Source organism: Arachis ipaensis, chromosome B5, assembly GCF_059453495.1.
Source record: "Arachis ipaensis isolate K30076 ecotype BB chromosome B5, ASM5945349v1, whole genome shotgun sequence".
In the NCBI taxonomy this organism is placed as follows: Eukaryota; Viridiplantae; Streptophyta; class Magnoliopsida; order Fabales; family Fabaceae; genus Arachis; species Arachis ipaensis.
In genome coordinates, this window is record NC_142440.1 from 30538511 (window position 1) to 30562131 (window position 23621).

The following is a 23621-nucleotide window of genomic DNA, read 5'->3' on the forward strand; positions in this document are numbered from 1 at the left end:
TAACTAATAAAAGGGATGGTCAAGTGCTAAAAAGTCTTGGTTAGGGTTGAGAATCAAAGATCACTATCCTTGTCATTAACCAAAAATATGGAAATTATTATGAGTTAATCCCATTTCATCAACCTCTATACATTAAGAAAAGTTAAGTAGACATAATTAACTCTAATCCACAAGTCTTAACTAACTTACTAATTGAATTAGTAAAAGATTAGCGTTAGTGAAAATAAAGTCAACTAACAACTCTAAATTACCAATAAAAAATAGACATTAATGACTCAAGATCATCCAATTTCTCAACTACAAGCCAAGAAAAGAAAAATCTACTCCATAACTAATGTAAGCATTTTATCAAACACTTGGTGTACATAAAAGAAAAGCATCATAAATGACAAGAATTAACAAAAACTATAACTAACCAATGCAAAAATTCAACACTAACAACTCAAATAAACATAAATAAAACATAAAACATAAAATTCATTCTTAAGAAATCAAAAGCGTTTACATAGTCACAAGATTAAAAAAGGAAAAAAAGTACACTAACAAGAGATTCCAAGTAAAATAGTGTAAAAAGCAAAAAAATAAGATCAATACTATAATTAAACAAGATTGAAATCTAAAACTAGAAGCAAAATAGAGGTAAACCCTAGATAACCTAGAGAGAAGTTGAACTTTTCTCCTTTATTTTGGCTTTCAAATACCATTAGTTGCAGCTGCTAGGGCCCCTTAAGAAGCCCAAAACGTGAATACACATGCTTCATTAATTAAGACACATAATTCGACCTCGTGCATGCGAGAATCTCACTCAGGAGATGAAATGGTGCTCGCACAAGGATCTTACTTAAGCGAGAAAATATTACTCACGAGAGAATCTCGTCTAAGTGAGCTGGCAGACAACTTTCTCTTTCGAATTGCTTTCCGAATTCGTTTTGTCGATCCATTTTTTTCGATCCTTTGACACCGTTGATATACCTTAATCCTGAAACACTTAAATAAATTTCATCACGACATCGAATGGTAAAAAGAGATTAAAAAATTAATAATTAGAAGCACAAAAAGCATATTTTTCACACACAACTTCATCAGAAGCAAGATTTGAAAAACTCAATTCATTAAGCCAAAATTGTGTAAGTTAGTTGATAAACTCCATACTTTTAACACAACTTAGAATGATAAAATGGAGTTTATCAGGTTCACTTAACCTTTTCTTCAAACCATTCAGGATAACTTTATTTGCTGGCTCAACCTGATCAATAGCTTGAGAATACCAAATCGAGTTAGTACTTGATTTCACATGAATTTTCAATATTGTGATGTGTTCATTCGTGATAGTGGACTTGCCTCAATCCACAACAACGGTGAGGAACTTCAGATGCCCAGAAGCCATCGAAAATGGACCTAATAAATCTATCTCCTACTTTGCAAAAGCCTAGTGGGTATTACCAATATTAACTCTTGTGGAAGTGCTTGATGCAACTTTGCATGAAATTGACATTGAGGGAATTTTTTGACATATTTAATGGAATTTCGAATTAAGATTGGCCAAAAATATCATGCCCTTATGACCTTTGGAGCTAAAGCCTTCCCTCTAATATGATGTTAACAACATCTTTTATGGAATTATTCTAAGATATATGTTGTTTGGCTTAGACCTAGGCATTTCAATAAGGGTTGTGAGGATCCTCCCTAATAAAGTTGCCCCTGTATCAAAGTGTAATGTGAAGCCTTTATCTTAAGCTTAGGAGCTTTTTTTGGATTTGAGGGTAAAATTTTCCTTTTTAGGAAGTCCACGATTAGAGTAATCCAAGTGCTAACCTCTCCCACACACACTAAATCTTGAACTAGCACTATAGTGGGCTCATGAAGCACTTTTTGAAAGAAGGTCTTGTTCTAAAATCCATTTAAATAATAAATAATTAACTAATAAATTAATTATAAGCCAAAGAGATTAAGAAATAAAAAATTTATAATTTAAGAAAGTGAAAATAATTAGGATTCGCATTAAAACGTTTATTTTAAAGGTTTTGGCCCAAAGTTGGGCCAAAAGGGCTAGGAAAATGGACTTGGATCACACTTGGGCCCAAGGCCCACTCACTAACACCCATAATCAACCTCACTTCAGCACTCCCCCCCCCCCCAATTCATTAAAACATTCAGCATTGCCCTAAGAGAGAAGAGAGAAGTCACCCAATCACTCAAATCCACATCACTTTTAATCCGAAGCTTCAATTGACAAGCTGTTTGTGGCCACGCATTTGTCTCAAAATCCTCTTCAATTCTATTTGAATATTATGGTTATTTACCAAGGATTAGAACACTCGTTAAAATGATTATTAAATGATTATATAATAATTAAATGATTATTTACCAAGGATTAGAACACTCGTTAGTGTGTGACCCCATAGGTTCAATACTAAACGGGTTGTAAATTAGTCATACTAAATTTATTAATCAAGGTTGGCGTCTAGCAACGCTCCTTGACGACCCAATAGTATGAAGTAATAATATTTTTACTAAGAACCCAAGATGAACAAAAAATACAACTCCTTCCATCTTTTCAGCTCTTGGCTAACTTTTAGAGTACGGTTTAATTGTCAAATTCTAACTTGTTACCATTATTATAATGAATTATGAATGACTTAAGAAACTCATTACCATAGTTGATGGATTCCATTTTGACTAATCATTAATTCTACAAGTATTTAAATCATACCCAATGTCCATTCAACTAACACCGTAGGGTGTTAGGTGTCCGAAATCAAAGTATAACAAATACATTGTCAATCACTATGATAGTCGCAGGTCAAAGGAAAATTCTAATATTATGTTCATCATAAGAATATCCTATTGACAAATATGCGATAACTATAACCATTAGGAATTCTTAGAGTGAGTTAGTTCAATGGTTATATCTTTATATATACCATTTATATATATAATTTAATAAATGAGATCTATTAATCTTCATCCAATGAAGACTATTATATATATATATATATATATATATTAATCTATCCGAATCACTAATGTCCCATTTTTAGTGATTCTACGATTAAGAACAATTTAAACTAAAAGTACTCAAAAACATATATCTCATTATTACGATCTCTATCGTAATTATTCGTTTCTAATTTTAATTAATGACACTATCATAAATTATAGAATTTTATTCTTATAAAAAGGAATAATAACAATAATAATAATTCATGATAGTATTTTATTGTACATACACACTTATCTCCAATAATCTCCCACTTGCACTAGAGCCAATGACAGATTGGATCCAGGACATACATGTATTTCCAACAAAATCTCCTACTTGCACTAGGGCCAATCAGTCATATATTTCAATCCCAATTCCCACATGTGCTTATCAAACTCTTTTAATCCAAGTGCCTTAGTGAATGGGTCTGCTGCATTATCCTTCCCAGCAACCTTTTGAATTTCAACGTCTCCACGTTCAACGATCTCTCTTATCAAATGATACCTTCTCAAGATATGCGTAGATTTTTTATGTGATCTTGGCTCTTTTGCTTGTGCAATGGCTCCATTATTGTCGCACAGTAATGGAAGTGGTTCTTTAATTGAAGGCACCACACCAAGCTTGTTTATGAACTTCTTCATCCACACAGCTTCTTTAGCAGTCTCACTTGCTGCTATGTACTCAGCTTCAGTCATTGAATCAGCTACAGTAGCTTGTTTGGAACTTTTCCAACTCACTGCACCACCGGTTAAGGTGAAAACATAACCTGAAGTAGATTTTCTATCATCTTTATCTGAGGCAAAACTTGCGTCAGTGAACCCTTTTGGTATAAGTTCAGAATCTCCATAGATGAGGAATTGGTCTTTGGTTCTTAAATATTTAAGAATGGATTTAACAACCTTCCAATGTTCCTCACCGGGATTTGCCTGATATCGACTGGCTACTCCTAGCGCATATGCGACATCAGGACCTGTACATGTCATGGTATACATGATAGCTCCCACTGCACTAGCATATGGTATTCTACCCATGCGTATTCTCTCTTCAGAAGTTTTAGGACAATCCTTTCTGCTGAGAGTAATTCCAGTGCCTATTGGTAAATAGTCCTTTTTGGAGTTTTTCATGTTATACCTTTTCAATATGGTATCAATGTACATAGACTGTGAGAGTCCGAGCAACCTTTTAGATCTATCTCTATAGATCTTTATTCCTAGAATATAGGCTGCTTTTCCCAAATCTTTCATAGAGAATTGTTGAGATAGCCAAATTTTGGTATTTTGCAATGCTGGTACATCATTTCCTATTAGTAATATGTCATCAACATAATAAGTAGAATAAATGCCATTTTTAATATTAAAATAAAAATAACGTTTGTCCAACATAGAAACAGAAATAACATTTGCAACAAAATTAGGAACATAATGACAATTCTCCAATACTAATGTCTTGCCCATAGGCATTGCTAAAGAAATAGATCCTATAGCTACAGCAGCAACATTTGCTCTGTTCCCGACTTGAAGGTAAGTTTCTCCCTTCTTCAGCCATCTACTTACTCGTAGTCCCTGCAATGAATTGCAAATATTATGAGCAGTTCCGGTATCTAATACTCATATAGAAGAATTAATAGTAGCTAAAGAAATCATGAAAACTGTTTTCAAGCATGTCTTACCTTCCTCTTTGGTTTTCAAAGAAGCAAGGTACTCTTGGCAATTTCTTTTCCAATGACCTTTGCCTTTACAATAAAAGCATTCAGCATCATTTTTGTCAGCCTTTTCTTGTTTGCCCTTGGGTTTGGTTACACCATCCTTAGGTGCCATGGGTTCTCTTTTAAAATTATACTTTCCATTTCCTTTTGCTTTCCACTTTTCTTTCTTCTTAGAAGAGCTGCCAACTACCATAGCAACTCCTTTTTTTTTCTCAGATACAATTTGATTCTCATAATCAATTAGCATGTTGAGCATTTCATGAAGATCATAGCTTACTTTAATCATATTAAAGCTAACAATGAATTGTGAAAAAGTTTCTGAAAGAGATTGCAAGATCAAATCTTGTGAAAGTTCTTAGCCCAATTTGCATCCTAACTTCTCAAGTTGTTCAATAAGATCAATCATCTTAAGAACATGGGGTCCAACAGGAGAGTCCACATCAAGTGTGGATCTAAACAAAGTTTTGGAGAATTGATATCGGGCCGTCTTACTTTGTGCACTATACATCTTTTTAAGATGTTCAACAATAGTTGGTGGATCCATATCCTGATGTTGCCTCTGAAGATCAGAACCCATGGATGCCAAAATGATGCATTTGGCAGTAAGACAATTTTTCAAGAACTTCTCATAAGTCTTGGTTGCCTCATTATCAATACTTCCATCCTCTTTAGGAACTGGGGCCGTAACACCAGGCTTATTGATTATATCAATTAGCCTTTCATGCATGAGAACAATTCTCAAATTGTGATACCAATCATCATAATTGGCTCCAGCCAATTTGTTATTCTCAAGTATACCACGCAGTGATAGAGCAGACATATTATTCATGAATCTAAAAAGAAAAAGTAAATATAAGTACGTATTCACACATACAAATAACACTTTCTACAATAATTATTATTATAGAAAATTAAGAAATCTTTATTTCTTAAATTAAGTGTTAAAAAAATATTTAAAATCATGAATGAGTATCTTGGTTGTCAAGTCATTACTCATACATTTTAAATAGATGATTAAATGTATCACATACAATTTTAATCCCAAATAATTACCTGGTTGTCAGGTTATTATTTAATTGAATTATATTTTATACCCTAAGTTGTCTAGGTTCAAGTAAAAATTAATTCATTCCATGTATCAAATGCATATATAAATTTTATCCTTGAGTACGAATCTCCTGGTTGTCAGGTAACTCCTCGTAAACAAAGTATAAAATTTATTTATCCTTTATTCCTTTCAGTTTTATTTCATAAATAAATAAAAATAATAATAATAGTATGTTCCTTAACATACATATAATTTTATCCCATATAAATTTATAATTTTAATAATAGCATCCCATGCCATAATTAAGAATCACATTCACTATAATAATAAAACTTAAATTAATTCTATTAATTCTGTAAATTTTTGTAATAAAACTTTAAACACAAAAGGACCATAGCTCTGATACCACTGTAGGATTACAAGTGTTCATAACACGCAATGGAAGTAATAAAGTAATCCTATTGATCTATTTTGTGCTTAAAACTTTATTGAAATAAGATGGGTTAGATGCCAATACATGAGTACCCTAGTGAATGAAAATTTTCTCCTTCGATAGTGCGAAGGTACTATGTATATCGACACCGAGACTGATCCTTGTTGTCAACTCATTGACCAATGCATTTAACTGAGAAATTTCTTGCAACTCCTTGCACCAGCAATTCTTCACTAAGAATTGGAATATTTGTGTATGTGGAGGTAAAAGAAAAAACTTGTGTTATCTTTCTTTTATCATATACACATATATATATAGTATGAGATTGGTGACTGATTTGTGAATCAAATTACAACTTAATTTGAAATAGAATCAGTTAGGATCTTATCCATATTTAAAACTCATCATAGAATAAATAATTAATTATTTAATATTCTCAATTATCATATTATTATATTCATGGTGCTAGCAAAGAATATAATAATATTCCATTTGAATTAATATAATTATTTATTTGATATAATCAAAATAATAATTAAATGATTATTTACCAAGGATTAGAACACTCGTTAGTGTGTGACCCCATAGGTTCAATCTAAGCGGGTAGTAAATTAGTCATACTAAATTTACTAATCAAGGTTGGCGTCTAGCAATGCTCATTGACGACCCGATAGTATGAAGTAATAATATTTTTACTAAGAACCCAAGATGAACAAAAAATACAACTCCTTCCATCTTTTCAGCTCTTGGATAACTTTTAGAGTACGGTTTAATTGTCAAATTCTAACTTGTTACCATTATTATAATGAATTATGAATGACTTAAGAAACTCATTTCTTAATTCATTCAAACCCCTTGGCCAAGGCATTGTTTATTTCATTCATTATAATCGTAGAGCTCAAACTCATCACCATAGTTGATGGATTCTATTTTGACTAATCATTAATTCTACAAGTATTTAAATCATACCCAATGTCCATTCAACTAACACCGTAGGGTGTTAGGTGTCCGGAATCAAAGTATAACAAATACATTGTCAATTACTATGATAGTCGCAGGTCAAAGGAAAATTCTAATATTATGTTCATCATAAGAATATCCTATTGACAAATATGCGGTAACTATAACCATTAGGAATTCTTAGAGTGAGTTAGTTCAATGATTATATATATATATATATATATATATATATATATATATATATATATATTAATCTATTCAAATCACTAATGTCCCATTTTTAGTGATTCTACGATTAAGAACAATTTAAATTAAAAGTAATCAAAAACGTATATCTCATTATTACGATCCCTATCGTAATTATTCGTTTCTAATTTTAATTAAGGATATTATCATAAATTATAAAAGTAGTTTATTCTTATAAAAAGGAATAATAATAATAATAATAATAATAATTCATGATAGTATTTTGTTGGACATACACACTTATCTCCAACAGATGCAAAGGTGTGGTTTCCCCCACTTGCTCCAGGTTGAGGATTGGAACTCCCTGGATAGATGCAAGGGTGTGGTTCACCTCATTTGCTTTGGGTTGATATTGAGACTCTATGAGTAGATGCAATGGTTCGCCCCACTTGCTCCATGTTGAGACTTGAAACTTTGTTGACTCTCCGTCGCAAGATGTGGTTGGACACTTATACCTTTCCTGATGATTCCTCCAAGGGAAGTGAATATCTCTTGGGGATATGCGCACTGAGGGACTTTCCAGGATTCGCTACCAGAACATGTCGGGTTTGGCTCTATAACCGACAGATGAGCTCATTGGCCATAAGGCAGACATGCATCATTTGTATTTGTGTGTATTGTTTGGGTATGCATATTATATTTGGCTTGCCTTATTGAATTAACTGTATCAATATGCTATTTGATATAAATACTCTATCTGTTCTCTCTACTTGTGTATATCTTGTATTGCTTTGTGTGTGTTTGAACAATTGAGATATCCTTATGCTGGCGATGGTAATGAATGTGGTGATTGGAAGTTGCGAAAAACTTATTCTTAATACTGAATTATTGAGTTGGAACCATTGTGATAATAAGAATACTAATGATCTGTATTTAGAGGAATTGGAAATTTGAGATTACTTATTAGCTAAGATTTAGTTGTTGATTACCTTGTTTGGTTTGGAAGGACCCTAGGCTTAAACTTGGTTGACTGTAGTATAGGATTGCCTAGCGGATTCATATCTTTTTACATTATCTCTATTTAGAATTATTACTCTATTGGAAATCTTTTGGTTCTCACCCGTTGTGGATTTTGTTTTCAGATGCAGGACGTGATGCACCTCGTTGAGCGTACTGTTTTTCTCCCGGAAGTAAAGGCTCTCTTTTGGGATTTTAGTTTGTGTTTAGCATATGTATATTTATGTTCTCTATTTTTGTATTTTAACTTGTATATCCCAGTTAGAGATTGATTTTGGAGAAACAAAATTTATATTTATGATAGATTTTAAGATTATATATATACATATATATGTATTCTAGCCGACCTCTATTTCGCAAGTAAAGACTAATGACTTAATATGTATCTACTTTACATTCTTATATATATAAATATTTTCATAATCTAGTGGGGCTAAGTGCCTCCCTAATTTCTACTTGAATCCCTCCCTATTTATTTATATCATGTTCGACTAACTAATAACTAACCAGAAAAAAAATAATGTAAGTAACTAACTGACTATTATTTTTTTTTTATCGATTTCTTTCTCTTCTTGACAACCAATCTTTGCTTTTGTTTTAATAAAAATTAGCTACCAAATTAGTTATCATCTATTTGTGTATAAATTTAAGTATTATTTTATTTATTTTTAATATATATTTTATATTTTAATATATTTTTTAATATTCAAGTTTTGAATGTTTAAAAATTTTAATACAATAATAAAAACATCTATTTATATTTTAAGTCTATTTTATATGCAGGAGAATATGTCAAAATTATTTTAATATATTATATTATCACTCTTTTAAACTATTAGAATTAGTCAATAAATAAAGATTTAGATAAGATTCATGAAATTCTAAATTCAAATTCTATTGAGGTAGACCATCACTCTATATTTTGTAAATTATTATCAACTTTTGTATGTGTACAAATTAATAAGCATAGTATAAAGCTCTAGAAATCATAATAATTTTGTGGTTGATATCCGGTATATTATTTCATTATTTAAATTTGGAATTCCATGTTGGACTTTTATTTCTTCCTCAAATACCTTTCAAATTTGCATTGGAAACGTTAATCTCTTTTAGCGAATATTTTATTAATACACAAAATTTTCGATATTTTATCAGTTTGTGCACACACTTGCATACACAGATAAATCAATTTTATTCGTACCTATATATTATATAGAATGTATACACATAAATTGATAGAAACATATACATATAAATCGTTATATTTTACATCCCTTTTATATATTAGAAAAATTAGGAAGCATCTAGCAAAAATCTTTCAAATAATTCGCAATTTTACTATTTTTGTCTTTTTTTTTTTTCTCTCTTTTGAAAAAGAAAGATTATTTAAATCCAATGAAAATATCCAAATATTAGTAAAATTAAGGAAAGGAGATGTGGTCGTGAAAAATAGTGGTTAAATTTGGAATATCACCTGTTGACGGAGTTAAGTAGTGATTTGACGGCGCAGTGGAGGATTGACCTGCGGTCAACCCTATGCTCTTTCCCGACCATTCACTGTGTCGCATCGTTCACAAATTCCAAATATTTGACCAAAATTCTTAGTGAATCATCGACGAAATGTCGTGTTTCAGTGTTTTTGGAAAAGATTGTTCATACTAGTACAAATCTACAATGCTATGTACGTGTTGTTTTTCTCAGTAGGCTTCAATTCAATATGATTCATCAAGCTAAGCTAAATCAACATCTCACTATAGTGAGAGTCCAATGTATATAAAGTATACGAAAACTTTTAAATTATCGATATACTAGTATTTTAATAATTTTTAATTGTTGATTTTAATTATTATAAAAAATATATATAGTATATATAATTAAGATCAATCTCAAATTCTATATATAAATTTTTCTTTTGGTGTCTAGATATGGATTTAATTTGTTAGTAAGCCATTTATATTAAATTAAATTTAAATAAAATTATACTAAAAAATTGTTAGTTTTTTTTTTTTACTAATAATAATTGTAGAATAACTTACAAAAAATCTAAATTTATAAAAAAAATATATGAATAATGTTGTGATAAGAATGAATACATATTTAATGGACGATTCATTTTTTCAATAGTAATAGTTTATTTTATCAAGAAAGAATGAAGTTAATGAAATTTGAAAATATAACTTTTGTAATTTGTATAGACATAAATAAGTATGGACTGAGGCTAAAGATACACACAATACTAATATAAAACACTTCTCTCTCTTTTTCTTTCTCTATCTATTTATCTCTTTCTTTCTCTATAGGTATATATTGCAACATATAATAATAATAAATATATATCAATCATCTCAGTTATATTGAGATAATAATATGAGTGAATATTAATACTAGAGTTCTCTATTTACATTCTTTTATTTTATATTTATTTTCTCTTTTTTATTTATTTATTTCGCAACACATTATCAGCACGTGGTTTTGATCAAAATTTAGGAAGACTTAGGTAATAAATGTTCATTATGTCAAAACTCTCTTATATTGAATTTAATGCTCTTGATATATCTAGAAATAACTACTTATCATGGATATTAGATGCTAAAATTTATCTTAATTCAATAGATCTTGGAGATATCATTAAGGCTAAAAATAAAGCGTTTTAGAAGGATAAAACCAAAGCTAAGATCTTCTTTCGTCATCATCTTGACGAAGGATTGAAAAACGAATATCTCACACTAAAAGATCTTGCAGATTTGTGGAAAAACCTTGAAGAAAGGTATAATCATCAAAAGATAGTGATACTTCCTCAACCCCGATATGAGTGGACACACTTGCGTCTACAGAATTTTAAATTCATAAATGAATAAAATTCAGCAATGTTTTGAATTACCTCACGAATAAAATTATGTAGGAAAAAGATAACTAATAATGACGTCTTAGAGAAAACTTTATCGACCTTTCATGCCTCGAATGTGCTCCTACAACAGCAGTATCGAGAAAAAGAATTTAAAAAATATTTTGAACTAATTTCTTGCCTTGTTGTTGAATGAAACAATGAATTGCTTTTAAGAAATCATGAAGAGTGCCCAACTAGCGACGCCCTATTTTCTGAAGTAAATGCGGCAAATTATAACTCTAGAAGAGGTAAATAATGGCAAAGCTTTGGTAAGAAGAAAAATTATGGAAGGAAGAAAATTATGTTCACAAGAAAGGATCTCACCAGAAGTGGGATAAAAAAATAAATCAAACATAGGATAAATCAACATAGGATAAATGTTTTTATGGAAAAGGGCCATTAGTCATGTACCTGTTGTACTCCAAGGCACTTAGTTGATCTTTATCAAACATCCTTGAAAAAGAATGACAAATAAAATGAGACAAATTTTGTTTCAAAGGATGTTATTGAAAATTACACCACTCAATATGAAGTATCTGATTTCTTTGAGGATCCTAAAGAAAATATTGATCCTTTAATCAATGATGAAAAAGTTTAATATTTAGGTTCGTTAAGTACTTATGTAAATAAATAATGTAAGAAACTTCTTATTAAATTTTATTTCCTATGCATTTAAATTTCAAGTACGATGTTGATGCGCGGATAATTTATACGCTTTTTGGCACTGTTTTTAGGTAGTTTTTAGTATGTTTTAGTTAGTTTTTATTATATTTTTATTAGTTTTTAAATAAAAATCACATTTCTGGACTTTACTATGAGTTTGTGTGTTTTTATGTGATTTAAGGTATTTTCTGGCTGAAATTGAGGGACCTGAGCAAAAATCTAATTCAGAGGCTGAAAAAGGACTGCAGATGCTGTTGGATTCTGACCTCCCTGCACTCGAAGTGGATTTTATGGAGTTACAAAAACCCAATTGGCGCGCTCTCAATTGAGTTGGAAAGTAGACATCCTGGGCTTTCCAGCAATATATAATAGTTCATACTTTGCTCGAGATTTGATGGCCCAAATCGGCGTTCAAAGTCAGCCTAAAATTTCTGGCGTAAAATGCCCAAATTGGCACCAGAATTGGAGTTAAACGCCCAAACTGGCACAAAAGCTGGCTTTTAACTCCAGGAACAGCCCAAGCACGAAAAAGCTTCAATGCTCAGCCCAAGCACACACCAAGTGGGCTCCGGAAGTGGATTTCTACATCATTTACTCATTTCTGTAAACCCTAGGTTACTAGTTCATTATAAATAGGACCTTTTACTATTGTATTTTAATCTATCTCTGGATGTTTAGTCCTTAGACCATGGAGGCTGGCCTCACGGCCATGTCTAAACTTTTCACTTATATATTTTCTACGGTGGAGTTTCTACACCCTATAGATTAAGGTGTGGAGCTCTGGTGTTCTTCATGAATTAATGCAATTACTACTGTTTTTCTATTCAATTCACGCCTACTTCTTCTCTAAGATATTCACTCGCACTTCAACCTGATGAATGTGATGACCCGTGACACTCATCATCATTCTCACTTATGAACGCGTGCCTGACAACCACTTCCGTTTTATCTGCAATAGCTTGAGTGTGTATCTCTTGGCCTCCTGGTTCACGACGCATGGTTGCCTCTCCTGACAACAGAGCCTCCCATTCCGTGAGATCAGAGTCTTCGTGGTATAAGCTAGAATCAATTAGCAGCATTCTTGAGATCCGAAAAGTCTAAACCTTGTTTGTGGTATTCCGAGTAGGATCTGGGATGGGATGACTGTGACGAGCTTCAAACTCGCGAGTGTTGGGCGTAGTGACAGACGCAAAAGGATCAATGGATCCTATTCCAACATGAGTGAGAACCGAAAGATGATTAGCCATGCGGTGACAGCGTATTTGGATCATTTTCACTGAGAGGACGGATGATAACCATTGACAACGGTGATCCCCCAACATACAGCTTGCCATGGAAAGGAGTATGAATGATTGGATGAAGACAGTAGGAAAGCAAAGGTTCAAAAGCAACAAGCATCTCCATACGCTTATCTGAAATCCCACCAATGAATTACATAAGTATTTCTATCTTATTTTCTGTTTTAATTATATTTTAATCATCAAAACCTCAAAACCATTTGAATTCGCCTGACTGAGATTTAAAAGGATGACCATAGCTTGCTTCAAGCCGACAATCTCCGTGGGATTGACCCTTACTCATGTAAGGTATTACTTGGATGACCCAGTGCACTTGCTGGTCAGCTACACAGAATTGTGAAGAAGTCTTGAGATCACATTCTCCCACACCAAGTTTTTGGCACTATAGCCAGGGAGTGAACAATCACAATTCCGGCGTACTAGATGTATATAAATAATGTTTAATAAAATATTAATGTTTATGTTTAAGAATTTCAAAATAATACATGTGTCAAATTCCATAATAATAATAACAATAAAATTTTAGTATATGATACTATTTTTATGTACAGTGTAACACCCTACCACACAGAGCCTTATGCTTAAGTCGTAAAGCATAGGTGGCGAGGTATTACAACCTCTAAAAGTAAAATACGTACATAAATGTAGTTGAAAGAATTCATATCTAGGAGCCTTGAAGAAGAAGTTAAGCAAAAACGAAAACAAAAAACCATGTCACACTCGCATGAATAATCGTAAAACGGATAGGTAAGATCAAAAGAAGGCTAAAGACATAATATAGAGATCGAAGTTCCAAAATACAAATATCAAGCTCCAGGCTCAACCTGTGAAGCTAAGGCCGGCAAGAGTACGTAATTATATATATATTTATACAACTCAAAATATAACTCAAACTACAGAATAAATACTTGTTTCTCCAAGTTAGCCTCTAGGAGGGACAAAATACAAAATATACATACGGAGATTGTATATACATATATACATAACCTAAAACAAAATATAGCAGCCCAAAAGACAGTTCGCTTGTAAGGAGGGCCTCCAGAGGCTCAACGAGGTGCCTCTCGATCTGTATCTGAAAAACAATAGAAATATATATCGAATGAGAACCGGTGGTTCTCATCATGGTAAAGGTGCCCGCATGGTTAATATTAAAGGTCTCGGAAAAGCCAGAGCATTCCTAAAACTCCGACACTCGGATTTCAGCTTAAAGATCCAACTAAACCAGAAATTAAGTAAGTTATCTAAGGTATTCAAGTTCTAAATCTAACTTTAACTTAACACTTCACTTTTTGTCTCTTCCAATCCTCTGAATCACTGGTGGAACACCCCCGTCACACCTTTACCAAGAGGGGTTTCTAAGAAAACATACACATACAATTCAAGTAAGGAAACACAAATAGAGGTGCAATTACAGCAAGTAGAATAAGTAGCAGATAAGCAGAGTTAAGCAATTAAGCAAACCAAAAAAATGCATACTCAAGAAAAACATACAAATGCACATGATATATGTCTGTCCTATGGCTGATGAGTCTCATCTGTCGGTTATACAGCCAACCGGACATGTCTTCGTAGCTAACCATTGAACAGTCCATCTGTGCGCGCTTCCCCAAGCTCAAAAATAATATCCATGGAGTCAAACTCCAAGCTAAAATATAATATTCCATGGAAAAATTCCAAGCTCAAATTTATATATATATGCATGCCCATGGGGGAACCTGGGAAGTTAAACTGCCCGGTCACATCTTGCAACATAGGGTCAACAATTAATCTCAAAATATACAAGCCACATAATAATCTCTTTTCTTTTTAAAATAACACTTCAAATCAAATCTTCAATTTTTATAGAAATTTCGGCAACATCCTCTAAAACTCAAACTTCTGTCACCTTTTAAGGGTTCCAAACACTAAACCAAACACCTCTCAGTCATTCAAATAATTTTCAGTATCAAATTATTTCAAAATCAAACCAATTCCAATATTAAATCTTTTTCCAAAATCAACCAACTCAATAACAAATCACTTACAAAATCGAACCACACATCTTTCAACAAATCCATTCAATTCAATTTCACAAACTCACCATCAATCTTCAACACATCAACAATCTTCATTAATTTTTTATACACATCAACAATCTTCATTATTTTTTTATACTTATCAAAGACATAATCCAAAACATACAAATTCATTCATCCTTTATACACACATCATATACCATATACATAATCCATCAATAATTCATTCAGTTCATTCCTATCTTAAGGTCTTCTAGCCTAAATTTTTACGTGACAATAAACATTAACTAAGAGAAACCAAAATCATACCTTGGCCGATTCCTTCCTAAGCTCGGAACACCTCAAAAACCTCTATTTTCACAAGCTCCAAATCAAACTCCAAATCAACCAGAACACAATCTAAATCGCACAATATCACTATAATCATCATAAGGTTCACTAATTCAATGATTCACAAGGGTTCAACAGTTTTTTACCTTACCCGCAGATCAATTGGATAAAACCCATTAATTACCTATTGCTAGAGTTTACCTAAACCACCAAAATCATTCAATTCCTTAATACCTAAACTCAAAATTCATGAAATTGAGGAGGGAAAGAACTGGGAGATAAATGCAAATTTCTTACCACTTTGTTCGGATAGAATTGAAGAGGATTTTGAGACGAACACATGGCCGCTAACGGCTCGTCAATCGAAGCTCCGAATTGAAATTTACATGGAATTGAAATGTTTGACGAGGGTTTGAGGTTTCCCTTCCCAATTCGATGCCCTTCGCTCTCTCATTCTGCTAGAGCATGATAAATGAAATCAAGATGGCTGGACGTTGGTCTTTATATATGGGCCTTGGGTTCGGTTTGGGCCTGGTCCAATCGGTTCGGCGCGTTTGCTCAATTTTGGCTAATTATTTATTAATTTCATGGAGTTTACATCCTACCCACCTAATTTAGAATTTTCCCCCAAAATTCATATTCAGTTACCTAAAAATAGGTGTGGGTAGTCTTTTCTCATTTCTGATTCATGTTTCCAAGTGTGTTCCTCAATTCTAGCTCAACTCCAAGCAACTTTTACTAATGAGACTTCCTTTCTGCGTAATCGCTTAATACTAGTATCGTCAATTCGAACCGGAGTCACTTGAAGTGTCAGATCATCTTTCACTAGAACTGATTCAAGTTCTAAAATGTGGCTAGCATCAGAAGTGTACTTCCGAAGCTACAAAACGTGAAATACGTCATGTAAGTTCGAAAGGTGTGGTAGTAAAGCTATTGATAAGCCACCGGCCCAATTCTCTTTAAGATTTGAAACGGACTGATAGAACGAGAATTCAATTTCTTTGCCTTGATCACTCTACCCACTCCTGTTGTTGGAGTAATTCTTAGGAATACATGATCTCCTTCATCAAATTCTAACAGTTTCTGTCTCTGATCGGCGTAGCTCTTCTAGCGACTCTGAGCGGTAAGCATTCTATTGTGGATTTTCTTTATCTATTCTGTGGGTTCAGCTACTAACTCAGGCCCCAATAAAATTGACTCTCCAGATTCATACCAACATAGTGGAGATTAGCATTTTCTTCAATACAGAGCCATTCTGATGCTCGCATGGTAACTGTTGTTGTACGCAAACTCCACTAGCAACATATAACGATTCCAGCTTGCTGGTTGATCCAGCACACAAGCCCTCAACATATCCTCTAGGGTTTGTATCGTCCTCTCCGATTGACTATTGGTTTGAGGATGTACGTGGTACTTAAACTCAGTTGAGTTCCAAATGCTTTCTGAAACGCTCCCCAGAATCTTGAAGTGAAACGAGGATCTTTATCAGAAACTATGGTTGTAGGAACACTATGCAGTCTTAGAATCTCCTTGATATACAGACGGGCTAAGTCCTCCAGGGTATAATTCATCCAGACAGGTAAGAAGTGAGCAGATTTTGTCAATCGGTCTACAATCACCCATACTGCGTCAAATCCTACCCTAGTCCTCGGCAATCCAGACACAAAGTCCATTGTGATACTTTTTCATTTTCATTACGGAATTTCTAAAGGTTGTAACGTTCCGGATGGTCTCTGGTGTTCAATCTTAACTTTCTAACAAGTCAAACATTTTGAAACATATAATTCCACATCATTCTTCATTCCCGGCCACTAGAACAATGCCTTTAAATCATCATACATCTTAGTACTTCCTAGATGAATCGAAAACTTACTCCGGTGAGCTTCTGTTAACACATCTTGCCTCAAGTCTCCTACATTCGGTACACAAATCCTTCCCTTGTACCTACAAACTCCTTCTCTATCTTTACTAACTTCTCCTTGTTTCCTGTGTTCAATGACTTGCAACATTTTCTGCAGCTCCTGATCGTTCTGCTGAGCCTTCTGAATTTCAGCCTTGAAATCACTGGAGTATTGAAACTGATTTAAGCATATATTCCTAGCTACCTCTTTAACACCCAAGTTTAGATTCTCAAATTCACTCAACAATGTTTCTTCTTTTAGCATCATGCAAGCAACAAATAACGATTTCCAACTTAAAGCATCTGCCACGACATTAGCTTTTGCTAGATGGTAACTTAGTTCGAAATTATAGTCCTTTAGCAACTCCATCCACCTTCTCTAAAGCATGTCAAGCTCTTTCTAATCAAAGAAATATCTCAAACTCTTGTGGTCAGAGAAGGCTTGAAACCTAACACTAAAAGGTAGTGCCTCCACACTTTTAAGGCAAACACAACTATAGTGAGTTCTAAGTCGTGAGTCGGATATTTTACTTTGTGCGGTCTCAACTGTTGTGAAGCATACGCCACAACATTGCAGTGTTGCATCAGCACACACCCCAGACCCTTCAACGAAGCATCACAATACACCTCAAAAGGCTCATTAGGTTCGGGTAACACAAGCACAGGTGCTGTAGTCAGTTTCTACTTCAAAGCTTGAAAGTTCTCCTCACATTCTAATGTCTAGACAAATGGCGCATCCTTTTAGGTTAACTTTGTCAAAGACAATACAATTTGTGAAAATTCCTTGATATATCTCTGATAATATCCTGCTAAACCTAAGAAGCTTCTAATCTCTGTCACTGATGTAGGTCGTCCCCAGTTCATCACTGCTTCTTTAGAATGATCCACAGTTATTGCCTGCTTACTCACTATATGACCCAAAAATTTCACCTCATTCTTCCAGAATTCACATTTAGAAATTTTGGCGTACAACTTTCTCTCTTTCAGAATCTGCAACACGATCCGCAAGTGTTCTGTAACACCATAACTATCAAAGCTCACGCTTCCGACTGCGCAACTCTGATAGCTCGGACATTACGACGACTCTTATACTATTTAATACTAAAATATGAGCCTGTTTAAAACTTTAAACCGCAATACCGCTCCAAAAATACTTTTGTTCGGTAACGTACATCCATACATACCATACAACTTACAAAACTTGCAAAGAGTACATATATATATATAACAAGCATTAACGAATACAATTCCTATCCTTCTTACAGAATTGTATAAAGATAAAGGCGAGGGAATAATAAATAATAACTAAAGTAATACAGAGCATCTCAACAAAAACTAAATAAACTCTTCGTGACTTCTACGTCCATATCCTAAAAAGGGAAATTTGTAGGGGGGTGAGAACATCATCCTCGAAAGGGTTCTCAGTAGAGGGTTTTTGAGGATTACTATAATAGGATACGCGAGATGAAATCATTTCAGTGATTAATAACCGCCTTATGCATCTTTTCAAAAGTAAAAGGTTTACTATCAAGAAAATCTGAAATCTTTCTGAAAGAGGAAACTGTTCATGTAACATAAAATTCAAAAGCCTTTCAAAAGGTTTATATATGCTGAACCAAATTAGCCTTTCATACTTTTCCAAACCAGAAAATATCAACCAGACATGGCCTTCGGCCCACCTCATGATCAACCACGGCCCTAGGCCCAAACAACCCAACCAACAACCAATCACCACAGTCCAACAGAGTCTCAATCGCAAGCACAAATAGGAAAGTTCAAGCACAAACAAATAGTTACTGCAAGTAGAACAATTAGCAGTTAATCACAAGTAATCACAAAGCCAAACCAAGTACAATATGCACACCCAAACAATGTCACATAGATGCATATGATGCATGCCTGTCCTAGTGGCTGATGATATCATCTGTCGGCTATAAAGCCAACCCGACAAGTCCTGGTAGTTAACCATTGGACTATCCCTCTGTCGTGCATCCCCAACTCGAGTTATACTCAACATAAATCATAATCTCATATATATCCAACACCCTAAAATTCATTATTTTTTTATACATATCCAAGACATAATCCAAAATATACAAATTCATTCATCCTTAATACACACATCATATACCATACATAATCCATCAATAATTCATTCATTTCATTCCTATCTTAAGGTCTTCTAGCCTAAGTTTTCACGTGACATTAAATATTAACTACGAGAAACCAAAACCATACCTTGGCCGATTCCTTTCTAAGCTTGGAATACCTCAAAAACCTGTCCTTTCACAAGCTCCAAGCTTCCAAATGTCAATTTCTCAAACTCAACCACCCAGATTTCGTTAGAAACTGCTAAATTGAACTCCAAATCAACCAGAACACAATCTAATTCATACAATATCACTATAATCATCATAGGGTTCACTAATTCAATGAATCACAAGGGTTCAATAGTTTCTTACCTTATCCGCAAATCAATTGGACAAAACACAGTGATTACCTGCTGCTAGAGTTCACCTAAACCACCAAAATCATTCAATTCCTCAATACCCAAACTCAAAATTCATGAAATTGAGGAAGGAAACTACTGGGTGAGAAATGCAAATTTCTTACCACTTTGTTCGGATATTATTGAAGAAAATTTTTAGACGAACACATGGCCATTGACAGCTCGTCGATCAAAGCTCTGAATTGAAAGTTACATGGAATTGAAATATTTGATGAGAGTTTGAGGTTTCCCTTCCCAATTCATTGCCCTTCGCTCTCTCATTCTGCTAGAGCATGATAAATGAAATCAAGATGGCTGGACGTTGGTCTTTATATATGGGCCTTGGGTTCGGTTTGGACCCGATCCAACCGATTTGGCCCGTTAGCTCAATTTTGAGCCAAAATCTTAAAAAGTTGTATCAAAATTCGTATTTTTAATATTTCTACTCCTCTAGATTATAAAAATTTAATTTTCTAATTTCTTTAAATCATAATTAATTTATTGGCTAATTATTTATTAATTTCACAGAGTTTACATCCTACCCACCTAATTTAGAATTTTGAATTATTGATTGATGTTGTTGAAGTAGGTTTAAAATTGAGTTTGATGAGATTGATTGCTTGAATTCTGGATTTGTTGATTTTCTTGAGTTGAGTGCTATTGTGATAATGGTTTATTGGAAGTGATTCGAATTATTGATTGATGTTTGGTATGGTTTTGTTAGAATCCTTGAAGGGTGGCAAAGTCCGAATTTTAGAGGAGATGTTGCTAAAATTTTTATAAGAAAAATTGGAGATTTAGTTTGAAGTGTTATTTAGAAAAGTTTGGATTCAAGAATTATATTATTCGATTTTGATTTATTAAGAAAAGAATTAAATTATGTTTTGGAGTTTTATTCATTAAGAAAAATATTATGCCTTGAGTTTTGTTGAGAAAAGTATTATGTTTCCGATTCATTAAGGAAATGATTATATTTTGAGCTTTATTTATTAAGGAAAGATTATGTTTTGAGTTTGATTTATTAAGAAAGGAATTATGCTTTGAATTCGATTTATTAAGAAAGGAACTATGTTTGAGTTTTATTTTTTAAGAAAAGGATTATGCTTTGAGTTCGATTTAAAGAATCATATTTTGAGGAGTTTTAACAAATTTATAGTATTTGAATTTGATTGGCAAAGAGAAATAATTTTGAGTCTTTTTGGAAAATCATTACACTCGAGAATGAAGTTGGAAGTGAGTTTTATGCAATTAATTTGAATCTACGAGTTATGCTTTTGGGAACTTGAAATGGGATTGAAGGATGGATTGTTGAAGTTAATTTGAGAATTTTTATATGGTGAGGATGATAGTTTTGTCCCGCTCATGTATAGGCAATTTGAGATTGAGAATTCTTTTTCTTGCTATGATAGACAAGCTGAGTTTGAAGATTCCTTCTCTTATTATGGTGGATAAGCTTAAGGTTGAGGATTCCCTTACTTATCACATCGAAAAGTTGGATAGAAGGTCAAGGATTCTTTTGTATTCAATTCTGTATTATTAATTAGATTCTTGGTTATGTTTGATTGAAATGAGATTTAAATTGATGTGGTGAAGACAGTGGCTTTGTCCCACTCACAAATAGGCAAGTTGAGATTGAGGATTCTCTCTCTTACAGTGATAGACAAGTTGAGGTTGAGGTTTCTCTCTTTTGTTACATCGGGAAATTGAATGGAGAAGGTTGATTATTCCCTTCGATTCAATTTCTGGCTATGGTATGAACGAGTTAGGTTGAGAATTTCTTATTGTTACATCACAGTCTCTCTCAGATTAGAAGGTGTAGGATTCCCTCCTGGAAGGTTGAGAATTCCCTTCGTGTAGAGAGACGATATCTGGGTTAGCTACCAAGTTTGTCAGGTTTGGCTGTATAACTGACAAATGAGCTCATTGCCTATAGGACAGGCATGCATCATTTACATTTGTGTGTATTGTATTGGGTGTGCATCTTGTGTTTGGCTTGCCTATTTGAATAATTGTATCTATATGCTATTTGATGTAACTGTCCTCTCTGTTTGTGTATTCTTTGTATTATTTTGTCTATGATTGAACAACTGAGAGATCCCTCATGTTGGTGGTAGTGACACTGAGGGTTGTTCCTGATTATGTTGCCTTTCACCGTTTGAAATATGTGATTGATTTAGTTTGAGAACTAAGTATTGATGAATGAATTAATGACGGTGTTGATTATATGTTGGGCTGGAAGCTGAGATTTGATTTGAGTTGGGCCGGAGGCTATGTTTTGACTTGATTTGGGCTGAAGGCCAAGTTGATCTGATTTGGGCCGGAGGTCGTAATGAGATTTGATTATATGTTGGATCAGAGGCCGTAATTGATCATATTTTGAGATATTAATTGAGTTTTGAAATTCTTTTAGCTAAAGAAGTGAACTTTGAATTTTTGGATAATAAATTGTTAATGTTTTGAATAGATTTATAAGATGAGCGATAATCACTATTGTTGAAATCAATTATTTTCTTATACGTATCCTCTTATGACAATTTTAAAAAATTCCTTACTGAGAACCCTTTCGAGGACAATGTTCTCACCCCCTACAGATTTTCCTTTTTAGGAGGGATAAAGAGTTTAAGTAGTTTCTATCAAGCATCTGATTGTATTCTATATTATTGTATATACAATTATAGTTTTTTCTTGCCTTTATTATTATATTTGTAAGAGGCATTGGAGTTGTAATGATATGTATGTATATTGTAAGTTACTTGTATAAGAAATTTTGTATGTATTATATATATATGAGGATTGTGATTTAAATTGGGTTATATATGCATGTTTGATTGAAATAAAAAGTATTTTCAATTTTTCAAAGAAAACAGCGATACGGATTCGAGTTAAAGGCCCATTCTTATTATTAAATATATGGAAGTCGTTGTAATATTCTCGTTATTAGAGTGGCGCAGTGGTAAAGAGAATTTTAGTGTTGATCTACATTTTCAAAAAAATAGAATTCCTTCATTGCAAGTATAGTCCAAACCAACAACTAATTCTCCAATCAAATTTTAAATTCAAAAGATGTCACGATTCAAAACAAATATAAATTGAGAGTATTTAAACTCCCGAGTCGTCTTCCCTAGGAGTTGCAATGAAATGATCAATTATTGGCTTTGGGGGATTTGGGGGTTTTGATGGCATGAGACAAGAAGTGTAAATAGCAAGAAAATAAAGATGCATGCAAGGAATTAAATGGAAAGCAAGTAAAAGCAATGAAAATGGAAATTAAATGGTTAAAAGGACTCTTGGCAAGAATTTGGGAACTAATGATTCCTATCCTAGATATGGACTACAAGCATGGTAATTGTGTAGAATTAATCCCAATTAGTCAATCCTAACATCGAGAATTAGTCAAAAGGGCATAATTGATCTCAATCCACAAGTCCTAGCCAACTCTATTAATGGAAGGCTTAGAGTTAGTGGAAACCAAATCAACTAACAATCCTAACACAATTTGGAATGGACATCCACAACTCAAGTTCACCTAATTACCCAATTTTCCAACCAAGAGTGTGAAAAACTAGGCAAAAATCCAACCAAACATTTTATCAAACACTTGGAAGGCATAAAAAGAAAGCATGATAAAATAACAAGAAATAATAAATTTTACAACTACCAATTGCAAGAAAACAATAATAACAACTTAATTAAGCAATAAAGAAACAT

The 23621-nt window shown here is 33.2% G+C and overlaps 2 protein-coding genes across 2 annotated transcripts; both read right to left on the reverse strand.

Annotated features, from left to right (window-relative positions):
• Positions 1-16243: 16243 nt before the first annotated feature.
• LOC148563742 (uncharacterized) lies at positions 16244-17198 on the reverse strand. Its single transcript, XM_088486925.1, has 3 exons — positions 16933-17198; positions 16739-16847; positions 16244-16405 (listed from the first exon to the last, which is right to left on the reverse strand). Exons 1-3 carry the CDS (start codon positions 17196-17198, stop codon positions 16244-16246), a joined length of 537 nt encoding a protein of 178 aa, XP_088343051.1.
• Positions 17199-17336: 138 nt separating this feature from the next.
• Positions 17337-17795, reverse strand: LOC148563743 (uncharacterized). Its single transcript, XM_088486926.1, has one exon. It carries the CDS (start codon positions 17793-17795, stop codon positions 17337-17339), a length of 459 nt encoding a protein of 152 aa, XP_088343052.1.
• Between the last annotated feature and the right edge of the window lie 5826 nt (positions 17796-23621).